This window comes from Entelurus aequoreus, linkage group LG25, assembly GCF_033978785.1.
Source record: "Entelurus aequoreus isolate RoL-2023_Sb linkage group LG25, RoL_Eaeq_v1.1, whole genome shotgun sequence".
Taxonomy (NCBI): Eukaryota; Metazoa; Chordata; class Actinopteri; order Syngnathiformes; family Syngnathidae; genus Entelurus; species Entelurus aequoreus.
Window position 1 is genome coordinate 31,110,143 of NC_084755.1, and position 14,558 is coordinate 31,124,700.

The window sequence follows — 14,558 nt, forward strand, 5'->3', positions numbered from 1 at the left end:
GGGGTGTGGGAAAAAATCGATTCAAATTCGAATCGCGATTCTCACGTTGTGCGATTCAGAATCGATTCTCATTTTTAAAAAATCGATTTTTTTATTCATCTATATTTTTTAATTTTTTAATTTAATTTTATTTATTTTTTAAATTAATCAATCCAACAAAACAATACACAGCAATACCATAACAATGCAATCCAATTCCAAAACCAAACCCGACCCAGCAACACTCAGAACTGCAATAAACAGAGCAATTGAGAGGAGACACAAACACGACACAGAACAAACCAAAAGTAGTGAAACAAAAATGAATATTATCAACGACAGTATCAATATTAGTTACAATTTCAACATAGCAGTGATTAAAAATCCATCATTGACATTATCATTAGACATTTATTTAAAAAACCCCAAAAAACAATAGTGTCACAGTGGCTTACACTTGCATCGCATCTCATAAGCTTGACAACACACTGTGTCCAATATTTTCACAAAGATAAAATAAGTCATATTTTTGGTTCATTTAATAGTTAAAACACATTTACATCATTGCAATCAGTTGATAAAACATTGTCCTTTACAATTATAAAAGCTTTTTACAAAAATCTACTACTCTGCTTGCATGTCAGCAGACTGGGGTAGATCCTGCTTAAATCATATGTATTGAATGAATAGAGAATCCTTTTGAATCGGGGAAAAAAAATCCTTTTTGAATCGAGAATCATGTTGAATTGAAAAAAAAAAATCGATTTTGAATGGAATCGTGACCCCAAGAATCGATATTGAATCGAATCGTGGGACACCCAAAGATTCACAGCCCTAATACATATGTACATGTATTTAGTTATAAACGCATGCGCGTTTATCATAACTCTCTCGCTCTCTCTGTCTCTGCCCCTCCCTCTCGAATGCTGCTGCGTGCGCACACCTTCACAATTTGTTTTGTTTTTAACCCCTTCTTAACCCTGGACGTACATTGAAAATACACGCAACCCTAACTCAAAATGCCGGACATTTGAGGCACTTAAGAAACTCCGCCCGGACAGCCCCGCAAAAGAGGACATGTCCGGCAAAAAGAGGACGTATGGTCAGTCTACTGTACAGTAACCTCAGGAAATGTCATTCCTCCTATAAAGTAATATTGTCTTATTACAAAAGTGTAATATTTCACCTGAGTTTGCGCATTATTTAAGGCATAAGTGTCTAAGTTTTTGTACAGAAAAATAGAAAAACGCTAGGGGGCATATTTGATACCAGTAGAAAATCACTATGTCAATAATATCACAGGTGTCAAACTCAAGGCCCGGGGGCCAGATCTGACCCGCCACATCACTTATTGGCCCACGCCAATAAAGTGCATCATCTTTTCTCACTAAATGTACAGTTCAGTTCAGTTTCAGTAAATTTGGAACATGCATACGATACAATGTAACGCATCACACAATTCCAGTTGTTTCATTACAGCACGTCCGAAAAGGAGTAGGAAGAAGCCAAGCTTTTTTAATCCTACCCCTTTTCATACCATAGCAATTTTATCCAATTTCCTTGTTCTCTGTAACAGCACAGTGAACACATAAATAATAAATAAATAATATACCATAGTAAGCATACAAAAATTAAATAAATAAATATTCTTTGTCTCAATAAAGGGAAAAAAAGGGTTCAAGATGTTCATTATAATTCTTGTTCTGTGTACTTTGTGATCACTTGTAGTTTGAACAGTCTCTTAAACTGAATCATATTGGTGCTTTGTTTGATTTCTTTGCTTAATCCGTTCCATAATTTAATTCCACATACTGATATGCTAAAGGTTTTAAGTGTTGTACGAGCATACAAATGTTTTAAATTAGATTTTCCTCTAAGGTTATATTTCTCCTCTTTTGTTGAGAAAAATTGTTGTACATTCTTGGGTAGCAGGTTATAGTTTGCTTCGTGCATAATTTTAGCTGTTTGCAAATGCACCAAATCGTTGAACTTCAATAATTGTGATTAAATAATAATAATGACTGACTGTGATAATCTCTACTACCTTATATTACTATATATTATGGTGCATGGTTAAAATCGATCATTGACATGTTTTATATTCTAGTTTCTTCAAAATAGCCACCCTTTGCTCTGATTACTTTTTCGCACACTTTTGTCATTCTCTTAATGAGCTTCAAGAGGTAGTCACCTGAAATGGTTTTAACTTCACAGGTGTGCTTGAAGCTCATCAAGAGAATGCCAAGAGTGTGCAAAGCAGTAATCAGAGCAAAGAGTGGCTATTTTGAAGGAACTAGAATACAAAACATGTTTTCAGTTATTTCACCTTTTTTTGTTAAAGTTAAAGTACCAATGATTGTCACACACACACCAGGTGTGGTGAAATTTGTCCTCTGCATTTGACCCATCCCCTTGTTCAGCCCCTGGGAGGTGAGGGGAGCAGTGGGCAGCAGCGGTGGCCGCGCCCAGGAATAATTTTTGGTGATTTAACCCCCAATTCCAACCCTTGATGCTGAGTGCCAAGCAGGGAAGTAATGGGTCCCATTTTTATAGTCTTTGGTATGACTCGGCCGGGGTTTGAACTCACGACCTACCGATCTCAGGGCGAAGTACATAACTCCACGTGTTCATTCAGTTATGATGCCTTCAGTGACAATCTACAATGTAAATAGTCATTAAAATAAAGAAAACGCATTGAATGAGCAGGTGTGTTCAAACTTTTGGCCTGTACTGCATATTCCAAACATCTTTGTTAGAATGAAATGCTTGTTCCCCTCACTTATGAATTCAAAAGAAAGTATATTATCCATCAATTTGTGCGTAAAAAACCTAGTCATCAAATGCATATGGAATTGTGTAATATCACGAGAAGATAGAAGTCATACATACAGTATTTACTGTAACAAGTGGCCCTCGGAGAGCAGCCATAACTGCAATGTGGACCTTAGTGAAAACAAATTTGACACCCAAGTGCCAAACTGTCAATAAAATATTAACATATTTGCTTTGTGTTGTAGCTGACAAAGCAAATTAGCAAAAAAAATCTGCTGACAAATGCCTTGGGCCACACTTTGTACACAACTGCTCTAAGGTGGAGACAAGATGGAGGGACAAGTTTCACCTGCAAATAGACACAGATATAAACGCTTTATCTGAGGTTGTTCAATTTGGAACTTTGCTCCTCAGTCTGTTAATAGTTTACTCTCGTCCTCATCTACCACACCAGCCTTGATCAGCCAATGTCCAGCAGAAGCCACCGTTTTCCAACCAATCATGTCCGCTGTCTCCCAAAGCGCTTTTTGCCTTTTAGCGTTGCATTCAAATTGTGAAGATATTAATGTGTGCCATCTCTCTGCTCCTTCAGGCCTGGCTGAATCATCATTCCCGCGCTCTGGGTCTGTTTATCGATGGCAAGTTTGTCCGTCCAGAAGACAGACAGACTCTCTCACTGAGGGACTCCAGGGGTGAGATCAGTTTTGGAGCCATGAAAGCTGCACAGCCTGCACTGAAACAAAAAAAAATTCCGACAGCTATATTGACAATTGTGATAAATCAGACTTTAGGCGAAAAACAGTTTCTAGCTTTCCTAACAGTGATGCTATAATAATGATAAATCAAAGAGCACCTTCTATGTGTGGGTAACAATGCCATCTACTGTCGAGACTTGTAACAACAAACCACTCAGACAGCCATGGGATATTACAGACCCTTTCAAAAAAAATAGAATATCATGGATAGGTGTATTTATTTCCATAATTCCATTCAAAGCCTTAAACTGCCATAGATTATTGATTCAGGGCCCACAACGTAAACAATTTCAAGTATTTAGTTGTTCATTTGTACATAATTTAAGCTTCCAGCTCATAAAACCCACGAAAATAGGATTTCAAAAAATTTGAATATTGTGAAGAAATTTACTTCTCTGCCAGATTCATTAATTTTGTCTGTTTGATGATCCGCCGAAGCCCACAGTCAGCTCTTTTGCTGGTGCATCTTCTCCTGCCACATTTTGCCCTTCTACTCGACTTTCCATCGATATGCTTGGACACAATAGTCAACAGTCTGTGATCAGCCAGCCTCCTTTGCTATGAACCTTTGTGGCCTACATCCTATGGAGGGTATCAATGATGGTCTTCTGGCCAGTTGTCAAGTCTGCAGTCTTCCCCATATTGATCTTAACTGAGACAATTGAACCAAAGTGAAGCAATTTAATGACAACCTTTGAGTTTAGTAGATGAGTATTGCGTGACATTCAGTTTAAAACATTCATGCCCTGTAAAATTTGGGCTGATTTCTTCACATAATTCAATTTTTTTGAAATCCTGTTTTTGTGGATTTTGTGAGCTGAAGGCCCAAATTATGTACAAATAAACAACTGAATACTTGAAATTATTAAAGTTGTGGCCCTGAATCTATAATCTACAGAAGTTTAATGTTTTGAATGGAATTATGGAAATAAATACACTTTACACACAAGACGTCACTTCCTGTCAATGAGAAAGAACGCAAAGAAAAAGGCTCCGCTTCTGCTACCGGAGTTTTCTTTAAGTCTGAAGATTTTGACCACTGATTTGCGATCACAGCCACAGGAGTGTCACCTGGCATCTTCGACCTGATTTTGGTCAGTTGAGAGGCACTGATACGCTGAAATATGGCGAGTTGGAAGAGCCGTTAGCCTCAAGCCAACGGCGGCGGACGATACAAATGCGTTTTGTTCAGGAGAGAACACACAGAAGATAATACAAATAATAACAGAAGAAATTAACAAATTGAAAAGATGGTTTGACAAAAACAGACTATCTTTGAATCTCAGTAAAATCAAAATAATGCTATTTGGTAACAGTAGAAGAGAATGTCAAATACAAATAGATGGAATAGAAATTGAAAGAGTAAATGAAAGCAAATTTCTAGGTATAATGATTGATGATAAATTGAACTGGAAATCTCATGTAAAAAATATACAACATAAAGTAGCAAGAAACACGTCAATAATGAATAAAGCAAAACATGTTCTAGACCAAAAATTACTTCATATTCTCTACTGCTCGCTAGTGTTACCATATCTGAGTTATTGTGTAGAAATATGGGGAAATAACTACGAAAGTACACTTCATTCATTAACGGTGTTACAAAAAAGATCAGTTAGAATAATACATAATGTTGAATGAATTCCTTCTAAGTCTATAACAAGATCTGATAGCTCAGTTACAGCTCTTTTTTTTTTTTTTTACCAAATACGTGTTTTATGTTGCACGATTGCACCAAGAAAAGTTCTTAGTTTGATAACACGTTCTCAAACAATGGCAATAAAACTATTCTAATTCTGATTCTGATTCTGATATAGAGAACATACAAACCCTTTATTAGTTGAATCAAAAATACTGAAATTTCACGACATAGTGAATTTGCAAACAGCTAAAATTATACACAAAGCAAACTATAATCTCCTACCCAAGAATATACAACAATTCTCAATAAAGGAGAAATATAATTTTAGAGAAAAATTTTATTTAAAACATTTCTATGCAAGTACAACACTTAAGACCTTCAGTATATCTATGTGGAATTAAATTATTGAATGGATTAAGCAAAGCAATTAAACAATGTACTAATATGATCCACTTCAAGAAACTCTTCAAACTTAAAGTGTTTACAAAGTACAAAGAAGAAGAACCATGATAAACATTCTGAATTTATTTCATCCATCCATCCGTTCATTTTCAAAATAATCTTACTCATCTCACCATATGAAATGTAACTTACTTCACCGAGTATTATTTATTTATTTATTTTTATTGTGATTACTTATAGAGTATACTGTGAATAAATTGAGAACGGGAAGTGAACAAATGTTTTAGCAACTGTTATGTAAAAGAAAAGGGGTAGAATGAAATAAGCTCTGCTTCTTCCTACTCCTTTTCGAACATGTTGAAAAGAGAAAATGGAAATTGTGATGTATCATGTTGTATGCATGCATGTTCCAAATAAACTCAAACTCAACTAAACTTTTCCATGATATTCACATTTTTTGGAAAGGGTCTGTACATGAAAGTATGAAAAACACTGCATATGTTTTTCCCCCTGTGCCTGCTGTCTAGGTGATCTCGTGTGTCACACGGTGTGCGCTGTAGAGGCTGATATTTCCCAGTGTATATCCTCTGCCCTTCAGGGCTTTGATGTTTGGAGTGGCCTCTCCTGCTACCAGAGATCCAAAGTCCTGCTCAGGTAAACGTAACATCACGATCTTACACGTTTCCGACCCTTCCCAACCTCTGTCTTCAGCATGACACTTGTCTGCTAATAACAGGTTGGCGAGCACCCTCGGGCAACATGGCCAGAGCGTCACTGAGCTGTGTGACCTGTGTCAAGCCTCCTTCAGCTCCTCCGCCCTGGTTCGAATGTTGCAGTACTACAGCAGCTGGGCTCAGCTCAGAGACAGGCTCATTGCACACTGGAAGCCACTGGGTAGGCAAACTAGGCCATGTCGCCACAAACAAGCACACTATTTTAATGTGTGATAAGTTCTGTAGAGGTTTATTATAGAAACAAGGGTGGCACTCGTTTTCACTGAGGGCCACATTGCAGTCATGGTTGCCTTCAGAGGGGCCCCATGTAACAGTGAATATGTATAAATATAAATGTGTTCGCCTAATGATACCACACAATTGCCCAGGCATTTGATCAAACTTTTTTCTGTACAAACTGATGGTTACCTTTGTTTTGAAATCATAAGTCAGCGTCACAAGAAGTTATTTAAGTATTTTGAGTTTTACCAATAAATTATATTAGGGCATAATACAGACCTGGGCATTGTGCGGCCCGCGGGCCGCATCCGGCCCTTTGTACGTCCCTGTCCGGCCCGCGTGAGGCCAATTATAAATTACAAAATAAATTTAAAAAAGCATCTATTTCGAGTGTGCAATACAACGGTGCTGCTTTTGTTTTGAAAAGCGTTATTTGTATTACTTCCGTGTGGACGTATGCCCGTGCGCGCAGCGGCAATCTCAAATTACAAAATAAATTTAAAAAAACATCTTTGTCGTGCGTGCAATACAACTGTGCTGCTTTTATTTTGAAAAGTGTTATATGTGCGTATGTCCTGTGAGGGAAGGCGCACAGCGACAAGTGATGCCCGGTTATCCCCGAGACGCTAAAAAGAGAAAAGTTGATGACGAATGGCGTGTTTTCAACAAGACTTGGACTGCCAAGTAAAGGTAAAGCCGTGTGTTTATTTGTGGTACACACGTTGCTGTGTTTAAAGAATATAGTGTAACGACCTGCTGAAGTAGATGTTGTCTTCTTGAGTTGCGTAAATGAGGAGTGGGGAGACGTGCGTGTGGAAGGAACGAGATATGTTGAGCTGTGTTAGTATAGCTTGCTCAATAAAAGTTTAAAAAGAGCGTCAGACTTGATGTGCACTTCTTCTGGACGCTACAATTGGTGGCAGAAGTAAAACTTTGCGCATACTGCACTGTTTGTGTGCTACGTCATCGGGAGGTACGTGCCACGTGAGGAGCTCGCCGCAAAGAGAGAGAGAGAGAGAGAGCGTTTACAGGTGCAGCCACGCTGCTTGCCACGGGGGGAATTCCGCCCTCAATGAAGACTCCCAGGTTTGATGGCAAGGCGAACTGGGAGGCATTTCATCCCACTTCTGACATGAATTGTAGCGTCCAGAAGAAGTGCACACCAAGTCTGATGCACTTTTTAAACTTTTATTGAGCATGCTATACTAACACAGCTCAACTTATCTCGTTTCCGCAACAGCAACGCTTCCTCCTTCTTCGCCAATCACCTTACAGGCGTGCTACGTTCACAACAAAGAGGATGCAGGATAAAGTGACAGAAATTGAAATTTTTGTATTGTAATATACATCAGGAAGTGTTGTGTAAGAAAGTGTTAAAAATAAAACCATCAAAAGCCATCTGCTTTTGTATAAAGATAAGTTAGGTTAAATGAAAATATTATTATTATTATCTATCTTACGGTATATCAAAAATAATTTGAGCAAAATTTAATTGAAATATTGTCGGTGTGGCCCTCCAGCAGTGCTCGGGTTGCTCATGCGGCCCCCGGTAAAAATTAATTGCCCACCCCTGGCATAATAGATCGCGAGCTACCGGTCGATCGCAGCGGGTGTGTCAGTCGATCGCCAGCCAGGCATTAAAAAATAGTCCTAAAAATTAGCGATTAGCAATCTTCACTGTGACGTGACTTTCGTCACTTGATTGAAATTTACGGCACCCGAGGATCTTGTGAGATGACGCTGGTTGCGGCGAGCTCAGTATTAAGAAAAAAAAAGACTGAAAGGAAGGCGATAAACACTTTATATTTTAAAAGACTTTAACGGCGTACCTGCTGTCAAAACCCTAAAGACTGACCGCACAGTTCCTGTCTTCACAATAAAAGTGCTGCTCTATCCTGCATGCGCTAACAAAATAAGAGTCTCGGGAAGCGTGAGCGCACACAAGCTAGCAAGCTACGGAGTTTGCCGTCTATATATTTTTTGGAAAGTATAAAAAGGAGTATGGAAGCTGGACAAATAAGATGCCAAAAACCAACCACTTTCATGTGGTATTGGACAGAAAGGAGGGCTTTTTTTCTCCTACACATTGTAAAAGCGAAAATGTGGACGTTATCAGCACTTTTGTGAATCATGTCCCATTTCAAGTCAAAAAATATTACAAGTCATCCGATTCAGGTAATACACCAATTTATATTCTTGTCTTCATGAAATAAAATAATCTGTAAGTTATGGTTATGGTTTGATTTTATTTTGAACATTCATACAATTACAACATGAAACATGTGTTAAACATGCTTGTATTTTTATTAAACACCTTTAACAAAAAACATCTGTTTCATAAATAAATAAATATGTATTATAAATAAATAAACATTTGTTGCACAATCAGATAATAAAGCAATATTAAAGTTTAAAAGGTATACAATTCTTTATGCCTGTAATTGTTTATCAGTGTGCAAAACTACATTTGGAATGTTTTTAGTAACAGTGAGAAGCTTATATGAGGCGACGTGGCTCATATGGTAAAGCGGCCGTGCCCGCCACCTGAGGGATCCCTGTTCGATTCCAGCTTCCGCCATCCTAGTCACTGCCGTTGTGTCCCTTGTGCAGGACTCTTATGCAAAGCGCTTTGGGTCTCTAGACAAAAAGCTCTATATAAATATAATACACTTCACTCCACTTATTAAAGGGTTGAGATGACCAACAATAGGATTTTTTTAGGGCTTTTTATGGTTGTTTTTTTCCACCTTTCACTGGAGGTCATGGAATGTAACTGCGAGGAACTTTCAGCTGATCCTCAAGCTTTTAGAGAGAATTTTGCTTTATCAGCTAAAACGCCCTGTTTTTTAACTTATTTTAATCCATAATGTTTGAGGCAGTTAAAGGTATTGTACTTATACAGTTTGGGCGCTACGTGTTGCGATTCTCATTTTCCCCACAAATGAGTCATTTCTTCATGTTCTGCTTTTGCTGTTTTGCAGGTTTGGTTGCAGTGGTTACCTCTGATGACTGCACTCTCTATCCCCTGATGCTCAAAGTTTTGCCCGCGCTAGCCATGGGTAAGAAAGTTGTTTTGGGTTGACAACGTACAAGTTTATCATGATTTTCTTTTCTTTTGTTAAGATGTTGTGAGACACTAAAATGTATGTATTTTCCATAGGTAACGCTGTCATTATTGTCCCTGGTCAGTGTACTGCAGCTCCAATGCTTCTGCTGTCTCAACTTTTCATGGCTGCAGGCATCCCTGCAGGGGCCCTCAGTGTTTTAACTGGCAGTGACATCTCACTGGCTGCTGATGTGGCCATGAACCCCAACATCAGCTATGTCACCTACAGTGGCAACAAGCAGGTGCACATATAGACATATATATTTAACCAACATTGGGGATACCTACATAATCTATACTAAGGGGTGTTTTTTAAAATTCTGCTCCAGGACGGCATGAAGCTGTGTAAAGCCACAGCAGGGATGGGTGTCCCAGTCTCCGTAACCCCGACCATCGGCGCCACATGCCCCATCATTATCTTTGAGTCTGCTGATATCAACAGTGCTGTGGATGACGTGATAGAGACTGCCTTCAAAAAGAAAAAAGAGGTGACACAGGGCAGATTTGTTTGTTTTCCTCGCTCGGATGTGGGTTTATATCAGGGGATGAGTTTGTGAAGCTCTTTGAGGAACCTGTTTGGTACCTGGGGTGTCCAAACTTGTTGACTGGGAGGCACTGGGCTAAAAAAATATATGTGTGTATATATGTATGTATGTAAATATAGTTGTATATATATACTGTATGTACATATACAGTACAGGCCAAAAGTTTGGACACACCTTCTCATTTCAATGTGTTTTCTTTAATTTCAAGACTATTTACCTTGTAGATTGTCACTGAAGGCATCAAAACTCAGACACTTGTGAAGTGAAACCATTTCTGGTGACTACCTCTTGAAGCTCATCGAGAGAATGCCAAGAGTGTGCAAAGCAGTAATCAGAGCAAAGGGTGGCTATTTTAAAGAAGCTAGAATATAAAACATGTTTTCAGTTATTTCACCTTTTTTTGTTTAGTACATAACTCATAGTGTTGATGCATTCAGTGACAATCTACAATGTAAATAGTCATGAAAATAAAGATAATATAATGGATATATACCGTAATTTCCGGACTATAAGCCGCACCTGACTATAAACCGCACCAGCTAAATTTAGGGGAAAATACATATTGCTCCATATATAAGCCGCACCCGACTATAAGCCGCAGGGTTTTGATGTGTAATTACCGTAGTATATAGGAGTTCCTGCTACCACGGAGGGGATTGTCGGGACAGAGATGACTGTTTGGGAACGCAAAGCGTCCCATTTATTAACAATAAATCTTTCAATCATTCAATCAAACTTTCACATCTTTGACATGGCGAACAGCATTCGTGCAGAGTACAAATAATACAACGGTGCAAAGTAATACAAAGTGCTCGCCTGTACGTTATCAAAATAACCAGCCTATCGGTATATGAAAAGTCAGTCTTTAATCATTGTGTCATCGTCTTCCTCCTGCGTACTAAAACCACCGAAATCCTCTTCGTCGGTGTCGGAGAAGAACAGGCCGTAAATAAGCCGCACCCTTGTATAAGCCGCAGGGACCAGAACGAGGGGAAAAAGTAGCGGCTTATAGTCCGGAAATTACGGTAATTAATAATTATTTTGATTGAATATTAGGAGTAGAGATGTCCGATTATCGGCCGATAAATGCTTTAAAATGTAATATTGGAAATTATCGGTATCGGTTTTTTCATTATCGGTATCGTTTTTTTATTTTTTATTTTATTTTTTATTTATTAAATCAACATAAAAAACACAAGATACACTTACAATTAGTGCACCAACCCAAAAAACCTCCCTCACCTATTTACACTCATTCACACTCATTCACACAAAAGGGTTGTTTCTTTCTGTTATTAATATTCTGGTTCCTACATTATATATCAATACAGTCTGCAAGGGATACAGTCCGTAAGCACACATGATTGTGTGTGCTGCTGGTCCACTAATAGTACTAACCTTTAACAGTTAATTTTACTCATTTTCATTAATTACTAGTTTCAATGTAACTGTTTTTATATAGTTTTACTTTCTTTTTTATTCAAGAAAATGTTTTTAATTTATTTATCTTATTTTATTTTATTAATTTTTTTTAAAAAGGACCTTATCTTCACCATACCTGGTTGTCCAAATTAGGCATAATAATGTGTTAATTCCACGACTGTATATATCGGTATCGGTTGATATCGGTATCGGTAATTAAGAGTTGGACAATATCGGATATCGGCAAAAAAGTCATTATCGGACATCCCTAATTAGGAGTATGTAAAAGTTAAAGCTCCTACAGTGTTTACTTCCGTGACGACCTCCTTAAAGCATTGTAATCAATCAGAAATATCAAGCAGCTAAAAGTCAAACATGGATAATTGGATACACTGTTTTGCATTTTGTTTTGCATGCCTTGCAATGGATTTAAATGGGTGTAATTTCACATTTGAAAGGTTGATTGGATGTTTTTTATAATATCCACAAACTTTTGTGAGGAGGTTGTGTTATGAGTGACCATGTGTGTTGACTTTTTATGCTGGGTGAATTTTTTTCCCTGCTCCATGACATGTACTTAAAATCATCAAAGCACACTTCCATGTGAGTTACTTATGTTGTCCACTAGATGGTGATAAATTAACATCTATCAGATCCAAAATATTCAAATTTGATATAAAAATACCCATCCCTGCCAAATTACTATTTGTATAGTCTCGCGGGTCAAATTGAAGTAGCCTGTGCTATCTATACAAATGAAATTTTATTTATGGATTGATTGTTTTAAACTTGTTTCCTTAGCAGTCCTTCCTTTATTCCTACAGACACACTGGGTGCTGTGTGTGCAGGAGAGTGTGTTAAACAATGTGGTGGACCGTCTGCAGCTGCGCATTGCAGGCTTGAAGTGTGTGCCTCTTCCCAGCTGTGAAGCCAGGTTGCTAGTGGACGCCGCAGTGCAGGAAGCTCAACACAAGGGGGCCACGGTTAGTCACAAAACATTTTTGCTAATTTATTTATGCATGGAAAGTTGCACCAAAAAAACATACCTAACATAAGTGCATCTATATATGAAATATTTCACAACATGAATACATAAATTTAGAATAGAAGTAAAAATTCATAGAATTAGAAATCTGTTGGAACTAATGACAAATATATATAGTTGTATTATATAGCTATGCTCTTGTCCTCGCCGATGATGTATCACGTATAACGCATCAGATACGTTAGCCAAAAAATAAGCCCACAAACTAGCGAAAATGAGTAAAAAAACAAAAGTCTTTGGAGACCGTTTTTGCAAAGGAGGAAAGGCAATGGCTCCCCACTAATTTAGAGTTATGGTGAGTTGTATTTTTCATGCACTTATTTTTTGCTGTATTAATCTGCTACACGTGGAAGGCTGCTCTGTGCATCAGTAGACGCCACACCTTAGGTTTAATTGTGATGAGTCACATGCCGTTACATTGTATGCAATGATGTACTGTAGATGTTGTTTAATTTCTATATGTGTACAGCTCTGGTAATGGGTACATTCGCACCCACCTGCACAAATGTACCTCAGAATGTAACAATCCAAATAAATATTTACTAGGGCATGCATATATAATATGCATTACTTTGACCATTTAAAATCAATGATAACAAACAGGAAATGCTTGGAAATAGCATAAAAATTCCCCAAAAACTTGGAAAAACGCAATTTATAGCGTTACTTTTTGGTGTAACCATCATGAGCGTTCTGTTCAGGTATACTTCTTTTATATTTTGATAAATCATCATATTTATGTATTACTAAATCTAAATAGGTATTGATCAATCTTTAAGCTGTGTGTATTTGATTTGAGTTTGCTTTTGACATCTTATTTAGAATTGTAGTTGAAACTTTTACAACCTTGTGTTGCGCTCATGATGGTGTAACCAAACTAGATTTCATTTAATGATCTTATTTTGAATATTTATTCCCTTTTTTACATTTAGAATATTTAAATATTCATTTATAAACATTGAATACATTTCAAATATCAATAAAATGCAATTGCTTTAATCTTATAGGGTAATGTTTAGTTACACCAAGTCATGAGCATAACACTAAGCTTCATCACTTTGACTTGTAATATCTCTAATTCTGGTGGTGTTTTATGCTTTTTTCCTTTTGGAACATGTACTATACATATAATACAATAAAGTCCCATATACAATTATGTTTCTAACAGTACTTTAATTTTGCCTTTGAAAGTGTCCATTAGTGGAGCTGTACACATATGCGTAAACATATGTAGTTATGTGAATGTAATAACACTAAACTTTCTATTTCATTATTTGTAAAATACACAATGGACATTATTTATGTAAAATACACAATGGACGCTATACTTTTGTAATGTTTCTTTTAAGGTTTATATTTCCAGTCGTACAATCCTAAATGAAAAAGAAAATAAAGAAATACAACTGCGGAAGGAAAATCATTCAAAAGAGGGAACATAAAACACCAACAAAACTTCAGTAGCTTCTGTTTCTTCATACTATTAACAATCTGTGTAGCTGCACACGCTGGAGTTGAGTAGCGAGGGCAAAATAATGAATTTATTGACAGTGCAGTGTGAAACCCAATGTGTTTACTTTGCAATTAAGTAAACTAAGTCTCAAATGAATATAACTTGCGTAGGCACTTTCTGACGAAACATCCACATTTTGACGTTCGACCTTTTAGCCCTAGGACTGCGGCCCTCTTCATTGTAATTGAATAGCCCAATATCCTCTACCTCAGAAACCACATGTTAGCAAGGTACCCCACAATCATACCACCATGTTATACAAGATACTGTATATACCGGTAAGTAGTGGGTCCCTGTAGAGGGCCCATCAGCTTGTTAGTCCTGAACCCCTGCTATACTGTATCCATATAAATGTATTTACGGTAATAACTGAGATGTATATAATAGACATTTTTATGTTTTTTATGTCCATTATTTTCAGGTTTGT

The 14,558-nt window shown here is 37.3% G+C and overlaps 1 protein-coding gene across 1 annotated transcript in view; it reads left to right on the forward strand.

The window, feature by feature from the left end:
- The window catches only part of LOC133642664 (aldehyde dehydrogenase family 16 member A1-like), a 34,499-nt gene that overhangs the window by 3,492 nt on the left and 16,449 nt on the right, over positions 1–14,558 (forward strand). The window contains exons 2-8 of the mRNA XM_062037006.1: positions 3,344–3,443; positions 6,078–6,204; positions 6,287–6,444; positions 9,485–9,562; positions 9,664–9,851; positions 9,939–10,097; positions 12,401–12,559. Of these exons, the coding sequence (XP_061892990.1) occupies positions 3,344–3,443; positions 6,078–6,204; positions 6,287–6,444; positions 9,485–9,562; positions 9,664–9,851; positions 9,939–10,097; positions 12,401–12,559 (969 nt within the window). The remainder of the gene's footprint in view (positions 1–3,343; positions 3,444–6,077; positions 6,205–6,286; positions 6,445–9,484; positions 9,563–9,663; positions 9,852–9,938; positions 10,098–12,400; positions 12,560–14,558) is intronic.